The following is a 19949-nucleotide window of genomic DNA, read 5'->3' as shown; positions in this document are numbered from 1 at the left end:
GGGTCAGGTGGTGAGTGGCAGGAGCGGGGCCCTCAGTGTGGGCAAGGATCAAGGAGACAGGTGGTGGTTTCACTCGTCCAAGCAGCCTGTCCATATCCTCAGAGGTAACAGATTGGCATTGATCCCACACAACTTGACTAGACAGGACTCTAGCACTTCTCAACTCTAACATGATTGGGTTGTGATCTCATACTGATTTAGGTTGTATTTCTACCTTTCTAATTTTCAAGGTTAAATTGTTTGTAACCCAGGTCCCATCAATTATTCCTGCCGATTGTTGTGCCTCTGAGTGATGCATGAATTGTTTTTCATTTGGGTATTTATGTCTCCATGTGCCTTTTAAATTTAAATCTTCTGCCATTTGGAAGAAGGATTGTGGAAGTCTCCCTTCTTTTGATTCCCCCCTCTTTCTGTTCTATCTAATTCCAGTGAGATGACCCCATTAAGATAACCCATTAGAATAATCTCTTCATTGATATGTTCTAACAATTTTTCCTCAACTGATTTAAAATACTGTGTTTTATTTCCATTTGGTGCACAAATTCCTACAGCTATTATATTTTCTATCCCTCTTGTTAATTGCACACCCAGTAATCTGCCTTCTTCATCTTTAAAAATGAATTTTGACGCTATTTTTGGGTTTACATATATAACAATTACCCTCTTTTTTGGATACCAGAGGTGATAAATTCGGTTTCTAATTTCTTGTTATTCAATACTCTTCTGTGTCTTCTAGCCACATGTGTTTCCTGCAGGCAAATTATGTCCTATTTTTTTTCTTTAAAATGTGTTCTATCTTATTTCTCTTTGTTTTATTTTTTAAGCCATTAACATTCAAAGAAACATGCATTCTTATGCATGTTACTTGACTGGGATGCTGCCTCGCAAAATTCAGATAAGTGTGAATTTTGAAGATTGGCTGTGTTTCAGTTTGCATACGGTTTCAGAAAGTGTTTTTAAATGTGAACTGAATTGAATCCCCCCCTTCCCTACTGCCAATGGATTATAGCCCCCAAGGTGCTTTCCTTGGAAGTTGTCAGAGCTGCTTGAAGATCCTAGCTCACGGAGGATCACGCTAGCCAGCGATCATTAAGTAAAAGTCTTTATTGAATTACAGTTTCCATTCTCACGCTGCTGCGCGCAACTCTACGTCTAGTAGCTAGGTCGGCGAAGCTCCGTCTGAGTCTCCGCCCCGTGTGCACCAACTTAATATCCTAGCCTTGCTCCACCTTTTCCGCCGGACTGTCCTCCTCTGGGTCCCTCTACCCCCCGGGGCTTCTTCCTTCCGGGATTCTTCTGACGCTGACCCGGACCCTCCTGCCTCCTTGCGCCGGGCTTTAGGACCTGGTTCCCTTTCGGGGCTGCTTACTGCGCCGCCTTCCTCTGCATTTGAACTTGGCGCGCGCGCCCAACCTTCCACTTTCCTCTTAACCGTTTCTTCGCTCCCTGATGGAGGTGTGGCCACTCCTGACTCATGCCCTCCCTCCTGTGGTGAGCTGCCAGCGCTTCCCCCCTGGCTCCCTTCCTCTTCCCTGCTTCCTGGCGGTGACGCTGGTCCCGATTTCCAGCTGCTCCCCCCTGAGTCCCCTCTGGCTCTATCTTCCTGGGGTGCCCCCCTAGACTCCCCCCTTGCCCTGGCCACTGGTGCTCCTTTCTGTGAATCCTCTGATTCACTGGAAAGACTAGGAGATCTCGGGTCGTCGTCATCACTCATCTTTTCTTCTGCCTCCTCCCCTTCGCTCTCTGTTTCCTCCCTTTCCCGTGCCTCTGCTCCTAAACCCCTGACATCCATCCCCCCCTCGAAGCCCCCATTCCCCCCTCCCCTCCTTCCGGTGCTGGAGCTGGGGGCTGCTGTTGCAAAGGGACAAACGTCGGATATCGGTCGCTTCCCGTGGCGGGCCTCCATCTGAACTCTCCCGGGTCTTCCTCCCTGCTCTCGTCGACGACGGTCACCTCCGCTTCCCTCTCTGTGCCGCCGTGCTCGAAACCAGGGTCGTCCCCGAAAATGTCCATGTCCGTCTCTCCCTCACTTCCTCCTGGCGGCGTTGCTCGTCCTGAGCATTCCAGCCACTTTCTGCGGAACTGCTCCTCTGGCCTATCGTCCCACCAATACGAGGGTTCTGAGGCAGATCCCGAGGGTGACCCCTCCGGGGAACGGACGTCTCGTGTCGGTTCCTCGTCCGAGTCGAACCCCCGGAACGTGCTGGCCGAAAGCGTGGGCGTGAAAAGCCAGTCGTCGAAAAAGTCTGCTGGCATAGGTCTATGTGGGAAGAGGGCATGAAACTCGTCTTTGAGCAGAGGTTCGTCTAAGGCGTAGCCCGGCACCCAGCTGTTCGCACTGGCCGGGGTGCCCTCCTTGGCGAGAAAGTATTCTACCCCCTCTTCCCCCCATCTGGAGTCCAAAATCTCCGTGACTTCGTTGATGCGCTCCTTCTGTGCCACTCCCGCGTGCCCTGTTCTGTCTCTGGCTGGACTCGGCGCCGTTCCGGGTTCCTGGAACCTGTGCGGTGCCTTGTAGGGAGTGAGCACCGATCTGTGGAATACCGGATGCATTCTGGAACCCTCCGGAAGTGCCAGTCTGAAAGCTACCGGGTTGACCTGCTCTTCGACTTGGTAGGGCCCCAGTTGTTTATGCCCTAGTTTCTTCTTGGCCAACGACCTGGCCGGCACTGCGTGGGCTGCTAACCAAACCCAGTCTCCCACGTGGAGCTCTTCGCCAACCCTTCTGTGCTTGTCTGCTTGTACCTTGTATGCGTGCTTGGCCAGCTCCAGGTGGCGCCTCAGCTGATCGTGGACTTCCTGCAGCTCCGACGCGAACGCATCTGCTGTCTGCGGCTCCCCCTCCCCCATTCTTTCCAGTCCCGGGAAGGTTCTGGGGTGCCTCCCGTTGTTGGCGAAGAACGGCGTGACCCCCGTGGACACGTGCTTCATGTTGTTGTAGGCGAACTCGGCAAGCGGCAGGTAATCCACCCACGTCGCAGGCTGTTGATTTGCATAACATCTCAGGTACTGCTGCATGATGGCATTGACCCGTTCCGCTTGCCCGTTGGTCTGCGGGTGTCTCGCCGACGCCAGGTTGATCTTGACGTTCAGGAAGCCCATCAGCTTCTGCCAGAAATTCGAGATGAACTGCCGCCCCCGGTCGGACAGAATAGACCGTGGCAGACCGTGAACCTTGAACACGTGGTCTATGAACAGTTTGGCGGTTTGCTCCGCCGTGGCCACCTTAGCACACGGAATGAAATGCGCCATCTTGGAAAACAGGTCCACCACCACCAGCACTGCCGTCTTGCCCCTTGAGCTGGGCAGATCCGTGACAAAGTCCAGGGCCATCCTTTCCCAAGGTTCGACCGGAGTTTGCAGCGGTTCCAACAGTCCGGCCGGCGGTTTGTGCACTGGTTTGGCCCTCTGGCAGGTGTCACACCTCGCCACGTAGTCTGCGACCTCCCCTCTCATTCCAGGCCACCAGAAATCCCTGGCTACTAATTCCACCGTCTTCTCCTTGCCAAAGTGCCCGGCCGTGGGCGCGTCGTGCAGCTGCTGCAGCACCTTGGCGCGAAGGTCGTCTCCCGGCACGTAGATGGCCCCTTTACGGATGAGCAATCCATCTCTTAGCTGGAAACCGTCGGCCGCTGCCTTGCCCCTTTGCACCTCTGCCATCTTTGCTTGTGCGAAGGAGTCCCCCTGCAACGCTCGTCGCACCGCCTCTAGGTCCACGGTCGCCGCGGCGCACGCCCACACTGTTGGTGCGAAGATGTGCATGGCGGCCGCTGGTGTTGCGTCCTCCAGATACTGTGGCTTACGGGAGAGAGCGTCTGCCATGATGTTGGTGTCCCCCGGGACATACTCTATTCGGAAGTCGAAGTTCGCAAAGAACTCAGCCCAACGTATCTGCCTCTGGTTCAGGAACTGTGCCGTGCGCCAGTGCTCTAGATTCTTGTGGTCCGTGCAAACCTGCACCGTGTGCTTGGCGCCGATCAGAAAGTGCCTCCACGCCTTGAACGCTGCGTGAATGGCCAGCAACTCCCTGTCCCATATGGTGTAATTCTGCTCGGACTTGCTGAGCTTCCTGGAGTAAAACGCTCCCGGTCGCCACACCCCCTGCGGGTCCTTCTGCAGCAGGACCGCCCCCACGGCTCTGTCCGAGGCGTCTGTCTCCACCCTCATCGGCTTGCTGGGGTTGACATGAAGCAGCTGCTCTTCCGACGCGAAGAGACGCTTGAGTGCCTGAAAGGACTGCTCCGCCTGCTCTGTCCAAATGAACTTCTTTTTCTTGGAGCTAAGCGTGTCAGTGATGGCCGCCGTCTGCATCGCGAAGCCCTTGATAAACTTGCGATAGAAGTTCACAAAGCCGACAAACCGTTGGACCTCCTTCCGGTTGCGCGGGCTCTTCCAATCCAACACCGCTCGAACCTTGGCGCTGTCCATGGCGAGCCCCTTGTCAGACAGCTTGTAGCCCAGAAAATCCACCTCCGGCACGTCAAATTGGCACTTCTCCAGCTTGGCGTAGAGCCTATGTTGCTTTAGCCTGCTCAGCACTTCCTTGACGTGTTTGTCATGCTCCTGCTGCGACTCCGAAAAGATCAGGATGTCATCTAAGAAACAGACGCACGTCTTGTAGAGAAGTCCCGCCAACACGTGATGCATAAATGCTTGAAAAACGTGGGAGCCATTTTGCAATCCAAAAGGCATAACTCTATATTCGTAGGTCCCCAGTGGCGTGAACATGGCTGTCTTCCACTCATCACCCTCCCGCATGCGAATGAGGTTGTACGCCCCCCGCAGGTCCAACTTGGTGAACACTCTGCCCTTCCGTACCTTTGCGAGGAGGTCGTCAATTCGGGGCATGGGGAAGTCCGATGGCCTAGTCACACTGTTCAAAATCCTGTAATCCACTACGAGTCTCTTTTGGGGCGTGTCCCGCTTCTTAACAAAGAATACGGGACTGCCCCCCACTGCCCTGGACTCCCGGATGAAGCCGCGCTGCAAATTATGATCAATGAACTCCTTGAGTTCTTGCAGTTCGTCCTCTGACATGGAATACAGTTTCCCTTTAGGCAGCGCCGCCCCCGGCAGCAGGTCAATTTTGCAGTCATATGGTCTGTGAGGGGGTAGCCTGTCTGCCTCCTTCTCGCAGAAAACTTCCAAAAATTCAGCGTACTTGTGGGGAATCGCTTGCAGCGTGCCTAGCAGCAGCTGTGACTCCTCTTCCTCTCCTTCCTGCCTGGGCACGATGCAGTGTTCAGCACAAAAGGAAGAGCCGAAGGTCAGCTGCCTCTGGTACCAAGCCATCGTTGGGCTGTGCTTGTCCAGCCAACTCATGCCCAATACAATGGGCGTGTCAGATAGTTGAGTGACGTTGAAGCTGATGATTTCTCTGTGATTCCCAAGTCGCATCACCATTGGTGGCGTCTGCTTCACCACTTGCCCCCCGAGCAGCTCCCTGCCACCCACCGTGACAACCTGCAGGGGCAGTGTGGCCGGCAGCAACTGCACAGCGTGCCTGTCGACAAAGTCCTGCCCTATAAAGTCCGCATTGCTGCCTGAGTCAATGGTGATTGGCACGTCCATGGTGATTCCATTGGGCAGCTGGAGAGATGCTGTGAGCCTCACTACTGGTTTGGGCGGGAGGGGGTTCACGGGCTGTAAAATCTCTGGGGACTGCGTCACTAACACGTCTGGCTGGGCCCCAGTGCCTCTTCCTCCAGCCAGACAGCGTCGTTTCCCTGCTGTGGTCCTCCTTGCTGCGTTGCTGCAGTCACCATTGCTGAGGCTGCAGTGAGCTTGTGGGGCCTCTGGGGACACTCTTTTGCCATATGCCCTGGCTCCTCACAGACGTAACACTTCCTGTTCCCTCTAGGAGGCTTCGCTTTCACTGCTGCCGGTGCTAGGGCTCTGGTTGCTGACTGAGCCCTTGCACCTCCAACCTCCATAGGTTCGGCTCCTCCTCCTGGCGGAGGCGTGGATTGCGCCCGCGCTGCTTCTCTGGGAAGGAAGGAGGGGCCCCCGGCTGGTTCGCGCCCTCCACGCCCTTCGTCCCTGCTCCACGGACGTCCTTCCAGCCTCACCCCCACTGCCAGTGCCCTCTGAACGACCTCCTGGGTGGTTCGGGGTCTCTCCCCCCTCGCGATCTCATCTTTAATCGAGTTGTGCAGCCCCTCCCAAAAGAGGTCTCTTACAGGAGCCGAATCTCTGTCCCATTCCAGGGCACTGACCAAGGCGAAAAAGCGGGCATGATACTGCCTGACGCTGGCCCTCCCTTGTCTCAGCCCATGCACCTCCTTCCGTGCAAGATCCACGTCAATACTTGATAAAAAACACCCATCCATCGCTTTAATAAAGGCATCTGCATTCTGGAGCGCCGGATCCTTATCTCTCCATAAATTGCGTAGCCATGCTTTCGCATCCCCATGCAAATGGGACATGATGAACCCCACTCTCTCTTGTTCATCTCTAAAGTCTTTATGCAGCAGTTGTAGTGCGCACAGTACGTCGGCTCTAAAGTTGGGATACTGTTGCAGGTTCCCATCGAAGTGAGAGACCAGCCCGCCTGTCCGTCTCGCCAACCCAATTCCCTCCTGCCGGGGTGTCTGCTTTGTCAGCACGTCTAACCTGACCTGGAGATCCCTGCAGGCGGCGGCTGCCTCCTCCTCTCTCTTCCTGGATGCGAGAGCCTCGGCGTTCAGTTGTGCCACTGCGTTTCTGAGTTCCTCTATCTGCTGCTCAGCCGTCATGTCGTCTGCCGTTCGTGAGCTCGCTAGTAGGCACCTGTTTCTCTCCCCTCCTCGAGGCTGTAGATGCCCACAAGAGTGAGACGGAGCTTACTGTCAGAGCTGCTTGAAGATCCTAGCTCACGGAGGATCACGCTAGCCAGCGATCATTAAGTAAAAGTCTTTATTGAATTACAGTTTCCATTCTCACGCTGCTGCGCGCAACTCTACGTCTAGTAGCTAGGTCGGCGAAGCTCCGTCTGAGTCTCCGCCCCGTGTGCACCAACTTAATATCCTAGCCTTGCTCCACCTTTTCCGCCGGACTGTCCTCCTCTGGGTCCCTCTACCCCCCGGGGCTTCTTCCTTCCGGGATTCTTCTGACGCTGACCCGGACCCTCCTGCCTCCTTGCGCCGGGCTTTAGGACCTGGTTCCCTTTCGGGGCTGCTTACTGCGCCGCCTTCCTCTGCATTTGAACTTGGCGCGCGCGCCCAACCTTCCACTTTCCTCTTAACCGTTTCTTCGCTCCCCGATGGAGGTGTGGCCACTCCTGACTCATGCCCTCCCTCCTGTGGTGAGCTGCCAGCGCTTCCCCCCTGGCTCCCTTCCTCTTCCCTGCTTCCTGGCGGTGACGCTGGTCCCGATTTCCAGCTGCTCCCCCCTGAGTCCCCTCTGGCTCTATCTTCCTGGGGTGCCCCCCTAGACTCCCCCCTTGCCCTGGCCACTGGTGCTCCTTTCTGTGAATCCTCTGATTCACTGGAAAGACTAGGAGATCTCGGGTCGTCGTCATCACTCATCTTTTCTTCTGCCTCCTCCCCTTCGCTCTCTGTTTCCTCCCTTTCCCGTGCCTCTGCTCCTAAACCCCTGACAGAAGTCTTGATCGCTACACGTATCTGGATCTTGCTTAAATACACAATGTTCAGAAAAAATAGCCAATTTTTCCTAAGGAGATCTTCTTGGTGTCTTGCGTATATGGTGTCTCTGGGAATGTGCCAGAAGGAGGATATTAAAACTGAGTCCCATGGGTAATATTAATTTACAAGGCCCTTAAGAAATTTGGGCCCAGGATACCTTAAGGATTGCCTAATTCCCTGCCTGATCACTGAGGGCTTCAGTGGTCCCCTGTGGTTCAGCTGGACAGCATGTACTGAATCCTGAATATGACTGTGGGCCTGATCCTGTGGGAACTCCTTCCCGGCTGAGATCAAACAGGCAACTCTTGAGGGCTGGCAGACTGACCTCTGTCCAGGTTCTGTGCCCTCCGCCAACTCCCTATTTCCTCTCCCTCTGGATGGAGAAGCCTCAAATTAAGATTGCATCACCCACTGCTGGCCCACAAAAGATGGCCAACCCCACTCCCTAAGATAATGCATCCCTTTTTAAACTTAACCTGTAAATGCCCTCCCTTGGCTCGCATCCGTCCCCTATTACCTTGCACCTCTGGATATTTCATCAGAATCAGGAATCCGAAACGGAGTGTGGAGCTCACGGTCTCAGTCCCAGCAACGAACAGGTTGAGAACGGTCATGATCATCGTTTTGAGATGAAACTCGCTCAGAGGGTTTTTGCTCTCCTTCAACAACAAGAATAATAATTTTTATTTATTTACACCCCGCCCATCTGGCTGGGTTTCCCTAGCCACTCTGGGTGGCTCCCAACAGAATATTAAAAACTTCCCTAAACTTCCCGGAGGCAGGGATTATTTTTCTCCTCCTGCCCGTGAGATCAGGTGTCCCAGTGTATCCCCCCTGTGGAACCTGCCCCAGCCATTCTGTTGCCTGGGGTCCACTCCCAGGCAACCCTGACCATCTCCCCTTAAGAAGAGAACACAAACTGTACAATAAACTAATAATACAGTAGAAACTAATAATAATTTTAATATAATTGTAATTATTATTATTAAACTAATCCCCAGCCCCAACTAAAGGTTTATCCCACCACCAACAGAGCAAAAACAAAACAAAAAAACCCAAAATTTAAAACATTTAAAAGCATTTTTGACATTTGCCCCAACCCCAAAATTTGTTCCAGTGAGTCCGGGCTCATCAGTCCTCACAGGAGGGCAGTGTCCCTCTGGCCTCCCAGGAATCTGAAGCAGAGATGGGCGAGTCTGGTCCCCGCCTCGTAGGTCAGGTGGAAAACTGCCTACCGTGCTCTTCAAATTGGTTATCTCCACAAAATGGCCGATCTCTTACTCCGTCTTTAAATCCCGTCTTTAAAAGACAGTGCCCTTAAGGTGTTCACACGCTTCTCTCAAACACAACAGGCCTGCAAGGTAGGGCCCCGTCATTATTCTATTTATTTAGGGAGCAATCCTATGCTCCCTGGGGATGGTGGCTGAGAGGCCACAGGAGCCTGTGAGATGGATCACCTGGCATCTCCCCCCCAACTCATAGAACTAGATCTATACCAGCCATGACTCTTAAGTGTACTAGATTCTCTTCCACTGAAGCCAAACGGAGGGCAAAGTCAAAGGCGGGGGGGGGGGGGGAGAAATTAGCTGCCCACATTTCACGCTGGCCACAACGAGCCAGCATGGCAGTTGCTTCGCCACAAATTCTCTTTGCCAGTCTCCCCCCCATCCCTCCCCATGTAGGAGCACACTTTTATTTATAAGTTTATATTCCACTCTTCAGTCTATGTGCCCCTAGAGCAGATGACAAGATTTCCATTTAAAACACACACAAGCACAAGCAAAAGAATAACCAACCACTTAATATAATACTTCATAAGAAAGAGTGGAGCAGCCAGAAAGTGCCAGCTTTTAAAACAGCTGAAAAGATCTAATAAGGCTGGTCCAATATTTATTATTATTATTATTATTATTATTTATTAATTTATTGAATTCATATATTGACCTATACCCAGAGGTCTCAGGGCAGTTCACAGAAAAGATCAAAATACATAAAAGCAAAATAAAAGCAATAACCCCGCCCAAAAGAGCCACGTATGGGATGCCCATCAGGTCAACCAAAGGTCTGGTTAAAAAGGAACGTTTTTGCCTGGTGCCTAACAGTGTACAGTGAAGGCACCAGGCAAACTTCCCTGGGGAGAGCATTCCACAGACCGGGAGCCACTGCAGAGAAGGTGCCATTCTCTTGCCACCCTCTGGACCTCTCGAGGAGGCGGCACAACAAGAAGGGCCTCAGAAGATGATCTCTGAATCCAGGTAGACAATAAAGAAGTCTTGCCCTGGTGCCTGAAGGATATTAGTCCAGCTAGTCTGCCTGTAGACCACCCTCCCTCCCCTCCCTCTGTGGTCTCCATTTGCCACATTTCACCTCTGAAGACCCCCAAGGGAGTCATCTTCATTGGGCTGGTTGAGGATGGAGAAGGTCGTTACTATGGGCAACTAGCCTTTCATAATCCACGGTTATAAAAGGAGGATACCTTTTTCATTTGAATGAGGAAGCAGTCGATAAAATCCCGGGGGTTGTCGGGGTCCAGCGATGCTTCGTTCACCTTGACCCTCTCAGCCACAAAGTCATAGATGTCATCCAAATTCCGGAACATCTTCTTGTGGGGCCCTGGCAGGAACCTCATGATCCATGGAAACATCTCATACAGCTGCAGAAAGAGCAATGATCTGTCACGTTTCAAGAATTCGTCCTTCAAGCACCTTGATGTTGCTTCTGACACCCACAGCCTTCCCTCAATGATGGCTCATTATGAAATAGAGTTAGGCTTATGGCAGCCCTCCCTAACCTTGTGCCCTCCATGATGGTGGAGTCCAGGAGAGATGGTCAAGATGGTGGTGAGGCCTCCACCATTATGTATCTGTACAGCCCACACCTTGCCCCCACCTGGCCCCGACTTGTCCAGGTAAGCAGCAGTTGACTCCACCGTTTGAAGGCTATTGCTGCAGCTCTGCCCCACTGGAATTGGAATTTGAGAGAACCTGGACTCCAAAATATCTGGAAAACACCAGGTTGGGGAAGGCTGGGTGAGTCTCTTGTGTTCTAGATCTTCTTGATGCCCCTTCTGATTTTCAAAAACTTCCCCACCAAAGAGATTTCCATCACCTTCGATCACTCACTACCATCTTTAGTGTCGCCTAGCAGTTCGATCCTGCCAACCTAGCAGTTCAAAAGCACATCAAAGTGCAAGTAGATAAATAGGTACCGCTCCGGCGGGAAGGTAAACGGCGTTTTTGTGCGCTGCTCTGGTTCACCAGAAGCGGCTTAGTCATGCTGGCCACATGACCCGGAAGCTGTACGCTGGCTCCCTCGGCCAATAAAGCTAGATGAGCGCCGCAACCCCAGAGTCGGCCACGACTGGACCTAATGGTCAGGGGTCCCTTTACCTTTGCCTTTACATTTTCCCTCTTCCTAAAAATCTTATACTCTCCCCCCCCCCCCAAGTAGTCTTATCTGTTTTAGCAAGTTTTCTTCAGTGGGTCTTAAATCTGGGGTCTCCCCTCTGGAAAAGGTAGGATGGTCTCAAGAAGAGCTACCCAGAACTCTCCCAGGGTGTTTCTGGGCTGATTACGAATGAATGAATGAAATCTTTATTGCGAAAAGCTATAAGCCGTCACAATGCGTAGGACACAGATAATTAATTTAAAACTGATCAGCAACAACAGCAAAGCAAACATACAAAAATGCAAAAATCACACCTGCATATGTTAAACACTCCACTTTTTCCACACTTATGATACTTATCTTGATGCCCAGCTCTCAACTTATTGCGGCCAGGGCAAATTTAGCAACCTGTGCAGTAATAAATACGCTATTGATAGCCAGCAAAATAGAGATTTGCTCAAGGGGAGAGAGAGCAAAGGACATCGTAACAAATAGTGTTGAATGTCCTTCACCTCCCCAGATTCAGAGTCTTTGGTAAACGGGGGTGTTATTAAATCTTGTGTTATTAAATCTTCCTATTAGATATGCGGAAGGGACGCAGGTGGTGCTGTGGGTTAAACCACAGAGTCTATGGCTTGCCGATCAGAAGGTCGGCGGTTCGAATCCCTGCGACGGGGTGAGCTCCCGTTACTCAGTCCCTGCTCCTGCCAACCTAGCAATTCAAAAGCACGTCAAAGTGCAAGTAGATAAATAGGTAAATGGCATTTTCTCTGGCGGGAAGGTAAATGGCATTTTCGTGTGCTGCTCTGGTTCGCCAGAAGCAGCTTAGTCATGCTGGCCACATGACCTGGAAGCTGTACGCCAGCTCCCTTGGCCTATAGAGCGAGATGAGCGCGCAACCCCAGAGTCGGTCACAACTGGACCTAATGGTCAGCGGTCCCTTTACCTTTACTAGATATGCGGAAGGCATACACTGAAGATGCAAAGCTGTGCATGCTTTTCTAAGTGGTGACTGGTTATGGGGCTGGTATTCCTCAAGCATGAAAGATTTTGGCTGCTCCCACATCATCAGCATCTAAATGCCAGCCTGTATTTCCTCCCATTTCACCTGGATTTGCCCTTTCCCGCAGAAAATCTGCCAAATTAAAAGCAGAAATGGTTGTCTATGTCTGAACAACCTGTTTGCTAAGCTAGGCCTCCCACCTGGAAGCACCTTAGACAGGTGGAAACAGAACACTTGTCAAACTGGTGGCAATAAAACTCCATACATTAAAAAAAAGCACGTCAGTGAACCTTATTTTGGTTTGTCCTGCCGCCTCATTAAGGTTCCCGAAGTAGAAAAACAACAATGTCACGTGATCTTGCCTCTCCTCTCAGACCTGGAAACCTACCAAAGAAAGTGACTCAACAAAATTTTGTGCAGAAGGGCCGAACTCGGTCGACCTGTGTGCTGTTCAAATCACAACTAAGTTAAAGATTCATCAGGCTGGATTTGCTGCCAGCCTCGGCCTCCAGTGACGAGAAAGGGGCGGTTCCTCTGGGATCTTCCTTGCAGGGCAACTTCTGAGCCCACCTTCCTCTCTCCCTAGGCAAAGTTCTCACCTGGCCCCAGGTGTTGCTCATCAGCACAAAATTCTCATTGATCTTGGCCAGCAACGAGAGGAAGTCTTTGTCTTCGTAGTCAAAGCGCCGGCCAAAAACGATGGAGCAGATGACATTGGAAACAGACCGGCTCAGGAAGAACGTGGGGTCAAAAGGGGAACCTGCAGGGAGAATGGGAGCCATGACATGAAAACCAGGATTCAACCCCTGTCTTTTGCTAGTGATGAACTTTGCAAGTCTGGGCCATAGTCTGCAGAGTAGGCAAGCCAACAGCCCCTGACCTACCATCCTTTCAGGAGCTGTTCACCTGTTCTGTGCACCTGGCATGAACTGTGTTTGGGGTTGGGAGGTGAGGGAAGAGTGTAAATGAAATGGTAAGAGGGAGGAGGGAATTGAGTAGAGAACAGCAACTGGGAATATGGTGGTTGGAAGGCAGAGAGGTTGGAGGCTGGTCGGGATTCAGTGGGTGGGGTTTAGGGGATCGCTTGTTTTCATTGCATTCATTCCAGACTTCACTTTGCTGTGAATGTATTAGCAATGTTCGTCAACAAACCCTCTGGCCATTGATAACCCTGGATATTGCCCTTCAGTTCTGCAGATGGAAGCACATTAAATTTAATGCTTTCCTAAAATTTGGAATAGTCAGATTGATCAGATGATCAGCAAGAATGAGAGCCTGCGATCTGCTGGAACAATAGAAGCTGCGTTTATATAATTTTGTAACTCGATATCCCAGATGTGTTGGTGTATGTTTTCTTTGGCTTACATAACTCATGGCAAGAATGGCATTCGGTGAGAATCCTAGACTGAGTATTTTCTTATTTACTATCTTCTTCTAACTTGACTGAAATGTATCAGTAAGGGTCAAGGGAGCCAGTCCTTTAGGCATGGACAACAATTTTAACCAGATATTTAACTTACATAAGATCTGAGATGCAATAGAAATTTGTCCAGTCTCTAATTGTAAAACTACATTGGGCACACATATTAGAAGGCTGAGAACAGTTCACAGAAATTTTGTTCAGACAGGGTCTAGAGCCTCAAGCAGTTAAATGTACACACTTATGCTCCACATATCATTTGTGGCAATATATTAACATTAAACCTGGATTGCTGAGGGAACATGCTGCCTCCCTTGACTTAAAAAAGAGAAATGAATGAGTTATAACTCAGTTGTGCATTTGCAATCGCATGTGACACTTGAGTTTTCCAGGAACTGATAACTTGTAGAACTGCTCCCAAACACTTAGTATAAAATTTGACCTGTTCAAGTTTATGTCCGTCGATTTCCAAGCAATGTTTACACAGTTTTGGGTAAAGACTAAAACTTGATTTATCATAGCTACTTGCCAGTTGTTCTGTATTAGCCTAGTAATCCAAAGCTCTTGACAGCTGTTTCAAACCTACACATGGCAATGGCTGAAGTACTACAGAAGATTAGGAGGGAAGTATCCCAGAAACACATCCAGCTGTTGTAGATCATTTTCCTAATCAAGCCAACACTTAAAAGTTTGCACCCCTCAGTTCAACCTGGGGTACTTTGTGGTCTTCTCCAGACTCCTTCACACTGCAGTTCCCAACCATGCTCTCCCAAAACTTTCCATTATTCTAGCTCTCTTAAAGTGTTTCAGTCACTTAATTTTCAACTCCTGCTCTTCACATTTCCCACTTCAATTCTTTTCTACTACAGTGGTACCTCTGGTTACGTACTTAATTCGTTCCGGAGGTCCGTTCTTAACCTGAAACTGTTCTTAACCTGAAGCACCACTTTAGCTAATGGGGCCTCTCGCTGCTGCCGCACCGCTACTGCGCGATTTCTGTTGTCATCCTGAAGCAAAGTTCTTAACCTGAGGTACTATTTCTGGGTTAGCGGAGTGTGTAACCTGAAGCGTATGTAACCTGAAGCATATGTAACCCGAGGTACCACTGTAATTACCTAGGCAACTTATATACAATTTTCATTCCTTCTTCCAACCTTGAAGCCAATCAGGAGCAGAATAATGTTGGCAGCTATGTTTCTATTTCCCCTTAACTGCAAGGTTTCTAAGACGAACTCTTCTGTGCACTACCTCCTGAACAACTCCCTGCTTGTACTTTTAACTTCCCAGTGACCTTTTGACCCTCCTAGCTACAAGAACCTTTAAAATGAAAAAAAAAAAAGCCAGCCATTTTACTGTAGGATGAAAGCAAATACATTTAATAATAAAAATAATAGTTTTGTTATTTATATCCCGATCTGGCTGGGTTTTCCCAGCTACTCTGGGTGGCTTACAACACATAAAAAATTGTAAAACATTAAACATTAAAAATTTCCCGATATAGGGCTGCTTTCAAATGCAACCCTCTCTTGAGTTTGTAGTTAATGCAAATGTTACTTTAAAGCACATGAGGGCACTGTTTGTCTAGTGACCTAGGCACCCTCTGCTTTTACTATATCCAAGCTAACTCCACCCCTAAAACATGAACCATTTTTGTTTGTTGTTCTCACCAGACAAGATGTCTGCTATTTCTCTCCTTCCATCTCCACTCATCCTATAAATAGTTCCTGCATGAATAAAGCCTCTGAACTCAATCCAATTCAAGCTGCTAGGTCTGCTAACATTTACTGCCCCAGTTTTCCAACCAAAAATTCAACACAAAATGGCTTTAAGTCCTATTTATTCTCAATCATGCTTTAAGCATGGACATGTACCTAGCCACTGCTACTTATGATATGCATAAATAATATAGCAGTTATACACTGTTTGATTGTAATAAAACCTCAAAGCCGTTTACTCACTCACACAGTGCTGTTGGCATGGTAAGACTATGATGCATCTCTATAGAACTCGTGGCATCCCAACATCCTACACAAAGTATCTCTCTGTGTAGACAACCCAGCCAGATGGGCAGGGCATAAATATTAAATTATTCTTATCATTACAATACGATAAGATATCTTTATTGTCATTGTCCCATACAGAACAATGAAATTGAAAATCTACATAAGACATTCAAAACCCCCTAAAAACCCTGAGACCCCATTTTAAAATACAATATACCATAGAGACTCCTTATACTGCGTTTAGAACCAGAATTGCATTTGGGTAGAAACTGTTTCTCAGGCGGCTAGTCCTGGTCTTTATAACCCTGTACCTTCTTCCAGAAGGCAGAAGCTGAAAGAGATCCTTTCCGGGGTGTGCACTATCCCGCGCTATCTCTGCAGCTTTCTTATGGCACCTGACAGCAAATTCAAATATCTTTAATACGGTCAATGACCAACAAGCAATTTATAAAATAAAATAAAATTGGCAATATAAGTACTATTATACTACAGATAACAGTGGAGATGTGGCCAAATCACAAAATTGGTACTTATGTTTATGACCAGGTTTCGACTTTTAAGGTTTTGAGGATTCAATTCAAATGTCATTACTGTTTATTATCGTTCCTTCAATGTTTGCAATTTGAACTCCGTTGCTGTCATCATTGCTCGTCTTATTCTTGTTGCAATGTAACAGTACTTCGCAACAGGCCTGTTGATTTCGGGGTCTTTGTCAGCTAAGAGGTGTCTGATATAGATGTCATCTGTACTACGAGGTATTTTCCTCAGAATCGGCTCGATCAGCTCTTTTCTTGAGTCTCGATATAATGGGCAATATAAGATGACATGCCCGATGGTTTCTATTTCGTTGCTGTTACAGGGACATAATCTTTGTTCGATCGGTATTTTGTTGTATCTTCCCTCTAGAAGAGCTGAAGGGAGAGCGTTAAAGCGGGCCCTGGTAAATGCCCAACGGTGTTTGGCATTATGTAGAACTTTAAGATAGTTTGCTAGATGGGGGCTTTGGGAATCGAATAGGAGTTTATGAGTTATCGGAAGTTGACTAAAGTCATTTTGGGCTTCAATGTCCCTGAGTCTTTCTTTGATTATATTCTTGGCCCTTCCCCTTTCTAAACTTAATAAATACTCTGGGGAGAGACCATATGTACCCAATTTTCTGAGAGTGCCCTTCAACCAACTAGATTGGAATTTGTCAGGAAGCATCAGGGAAAGTAGTCCAACCGGCGAGTTGTTAAGTCTTAGCCAAGTGCATAAGGTTCTTATCCATACTTTGGTTTTGATGCTGTATAAGCCCGCTTCCAGTCGTAGGGCGGTGTTTGGGACGCATTTAGGTATTTGTAGGAGTGATCTAAGGAAACCTGATTGTATCTTTCCGTATGGGTCTAGATTGGAGAGGGAGACGAGTGGTGCGCCGTATAGTATTTGTGCTGTTGGTTTTGCAGCGAATAGTTTAATTGTGGCAGGAATAAAATTTCCTCCCATTGTACGATGGTATCTTAGAATTGCTGTTGTACTTTTTTGTGCTGTAGAGGAACTGTAATTTACGTGGGCAGTCTTCTTCCTTGATGCTTGGAATATAACTCCTAGGTATTTAAAGCATGTCACTGGTTCAATCTCCTGATTGTCTAATTTACATCTACCATATTTTTCGCCCCATAAGACGCACCGGCCCATAAGACGCACCTAGTTTTTTTGGGGGGAAATAAAGGAAAAAATTTTTATTTCCCCCCCAGGTGCGCTGCGCTACACCAGGAGCTTGGGGCGTGCGGAGCTCAGCGCGCCCCAAGCTTCTGCGTGCCGGCAAGGTCTCCGCTAGCGTGGGAGAGCCGGGCGCCTCTCCCAGGGCTAGCGGACCCCTGCACTAATCCAGAAGCTTGGGGCGAGCTGAGGTCAGCGCGCCCCAAGCTTCTGCGTGCCGGCAAGCAGTCCGCTAGCCCTGGGAGAGCCGCGGGGCTCTCCCAGGGCTAGCGGATCGCTGCGCTACACCAGGAGCTTGGGGCGTGCTGAGCTCAGCGCGCCCCAAGCTTCTAGGTGCGCGCAAGCATTCCGCTAGCCTTGGGAGAGCCGCGGGGCTCTCCCAGGGCTAGCGGATCGTTGCGCTACACCAGGAGCTTGGGGCGTGCTGAGCTCAGCGCGCCCCAAGCTTCTAGGTGCGCGCAAGCATTCCGCTAGCCTTGGGAGAGCCGCGGGGCTCTCCCAGGGCTAGCGGATCGCTGCGCTACACCAGGAGCTTGGGGCGTGCTGAGCTCAGCGCGCCCCAAGCTTCTAGGTGCGCGCAAGCAGTCCGCTGCCGCCCCAAGCCTCGCGCACCCGGCGGGACCTCCTGCCGGGTGCACGAGGCTTGCAGACACTCGCCCGAAGCAGGGGGAGCCCTCCTGAGGGCTCCCCGTGCTTCGGGCGACAGGCTGCCGCCCCAAGCCTCGCGCACCCGGTGGGACCTCCTGCCGGGCGCGCGAGGCTTGCAGGCATTCGCCCCATAAGACGCACCCCGATTTCCCCTTCATTTTTGGAGGGGAAAAAGTGCGTCTTATGGGGCGAAAAATACGGTATATATTTTTCTTTTGTTAGAGAAAACCATGATTTTTGTTTTTGGGTAGTTCACTACTAGTTTCTCTTCTCTACAATATTGTTATAAGCTGTTAAGAGCTCTTCTAAGGCCCTTCTGAGTCTGGGACAGTATAACTGCATCGTCTGCATAGAGTAGGATAGGCAGTTTTTTGTCTGCTAATTTTGGGGCGTGTATATCCGCTCCTTGTAGGTGGTCTGTTAGGGAGTTTATATAGATGTTGAACAAAAAGGGGGCCAAGATGCATCCTTGTTTAACTCCCTTTGTTGTTCTAATGGAATTAGAGAGTTGACCTTCTTGGCTACATCTTATACGAAGTCGTGTGTTGTTGTACAGTTTGAATATTAATAGCAGAAGACGTCAGTCTATGGATGATTTGTTGAGTTTGTCCCAGAGTCGGGGTCTTGAGATGGAGTCAAAGGCTGCTTTAAAATCTACAAATGCTGCGAATAGGTGGTGATTATGATGCAGCGTGTATTTCTCAGCTAGGTGCTGTAAGGTCAAGCAGTGATCCATTGTGGATCTCCCCTTTCTAAATCCCGCCTGTGCATCATCAAGGATCTTCGCTCTTTCTATCCATTCGCACAGTTTCTCGCTGAGGTGTTTAGCATATAATTTGCTTATTATATTCAGGAGGCTTATAGGTCTGTAGTTGAGGGATCATCCCTTAGGCCTTTTTTGTAAATGGGAATAATGATGGAAGTCCCCCAGTCGTATGGAATCTGTGCAGTTCTATCTATATATGTGAACAGGGAGGCTAACAGGGGGGCCCACCAGGTCGCGTTGGTTTTAAAAAGTTCCGCTGGTATACAGTCAATTCCGGGGGCTTTCCCGTTCTTTAGTTGGTCAATCAGCAGGTGAGTCTCTGTTATTGAAACTGCTGGCCATGGCTGTATCTGGTCTTCCGGTATGTCTAATGCATAGGGCTCATCGCTAGATTCCTCGTAAATATTATAAAAGTGTGTTTCCCAGGCTTTCATTGATATGCAGCAGGATAGTTGTGATAGACCCTTATCCGGTTGTACAGCAACGATTCTCCAGAATAATGATGGGTTACTGGAATTGGAGGCCTCTATCAGTTGCTGCCATAATAGCTTCATTGCGTACCTTTTCTTTTGTGTCAGGAGTTTTTTGTAACTTCTTTTGACTTCAAGCATCTTTTGTCTGTTATCCTCTGTTGGGTTATCCTTATGACAGATAAAGGAGTGGATCAATGATTTCCTAGAGGCTATGCACTCCTGATCGAACCACTCCCTGGAAGTTTTCCTATGGTAGGGAGACTTGGAATTCGGTTTTACAACAAACTCTTGAATTTTTTGTATAAGCATTTCATATGTTGTCATCATGTTCGGGGCGCTCTCCTCTGTTTCTAAGCACCCTTCCATGATTGCTTTTGAGAGACGGTAGCTCTCCTCAGATTTGTACCAGTTAGATATCCGCTCGCTCACTTGTCCATTCCATCTGATTTTCTTGAGGCCTGTTCCGGGTGTTAACTCTGGTTGATATCTGTGCTGTGGTTTGGGCAGATCAAAGGGTAGATCACACACGAGGGATAAAGGTAGGTGGTCACTTTCAGCTCTTGCTGTGATGGTGAATTTTGATATCCTAGGGATCAAATCCTGGGAAACAATGCAATAGTCTATCACTGACAATTTGTGTCCTGACCAATATGTATATTGACCGGGATAATCTCCTTGTATCCAATAGGTGTAGGTTCTGTCTGTAGGCCATCTGTGCTAGATGTAGTCCTCCCATGTTGCATGTCTTATCGTAGGATGATCTTGTCATTAGGGGAGGGATAATTTCCGTTTCTGGAGGCCAATGATGAAAATGTGTGTATAAGGCGTTGTCGTTGGGGCCCACTCTTGCGTTTAAGTCACCAGCTAGCAATATCATGGCTGACGGGTGTTGTCTCCTCCATTGCACCACGTAGGCTTCCACTTCTTTC

The 19949-nt window shown here is 49.4% G+C and overlaps 1 protein-coding gene across 1 annotated transcript in view; it reads right to left on the bottom strand.

Moving 5' to 3' along the window:
- Nucleotides 1-19949, bottom strand: part of LOC310712839 (cytochrome P450 2G1-like) — a 41894-nt gene that overhangs the window by 11171 nt on the left and 10774 nt on the right. The window contains exons 4-6 of the mRNA XM_083516248.1: nt 12612-12772; nt 10099-10275; nt 8140-8281 (exon numbers count right to left, since the gene is read on the bottom strand). Coding sequence (XP_083372374.1) covers nt 8140-8281; nt 10099-10275; nt 12612-12772 — 480 coding nt within the window. The remainder of the gene's footprint in view (nt 1-8139; nt 8282-10098; nt 10276-12611; nt 12773-19949) is intronic.

Source organism: Podarcis liolepis (assembly GCF_965112155.1).
Source record: "Podarcis liolepis genome assembly, chromosome: 7".
In the NCBI taxonomy this organism is placed as follows: Eukaryota; Metazoa; Chordata; class Lepidosauria; order Squamata; family Lacertidae; genus Podarcis; species Podarcis liolepis.
Note: the sequence above shows the minus strand (reverse complement) of the source record. Positions and strands in the feature narration are given on the sequence as shown.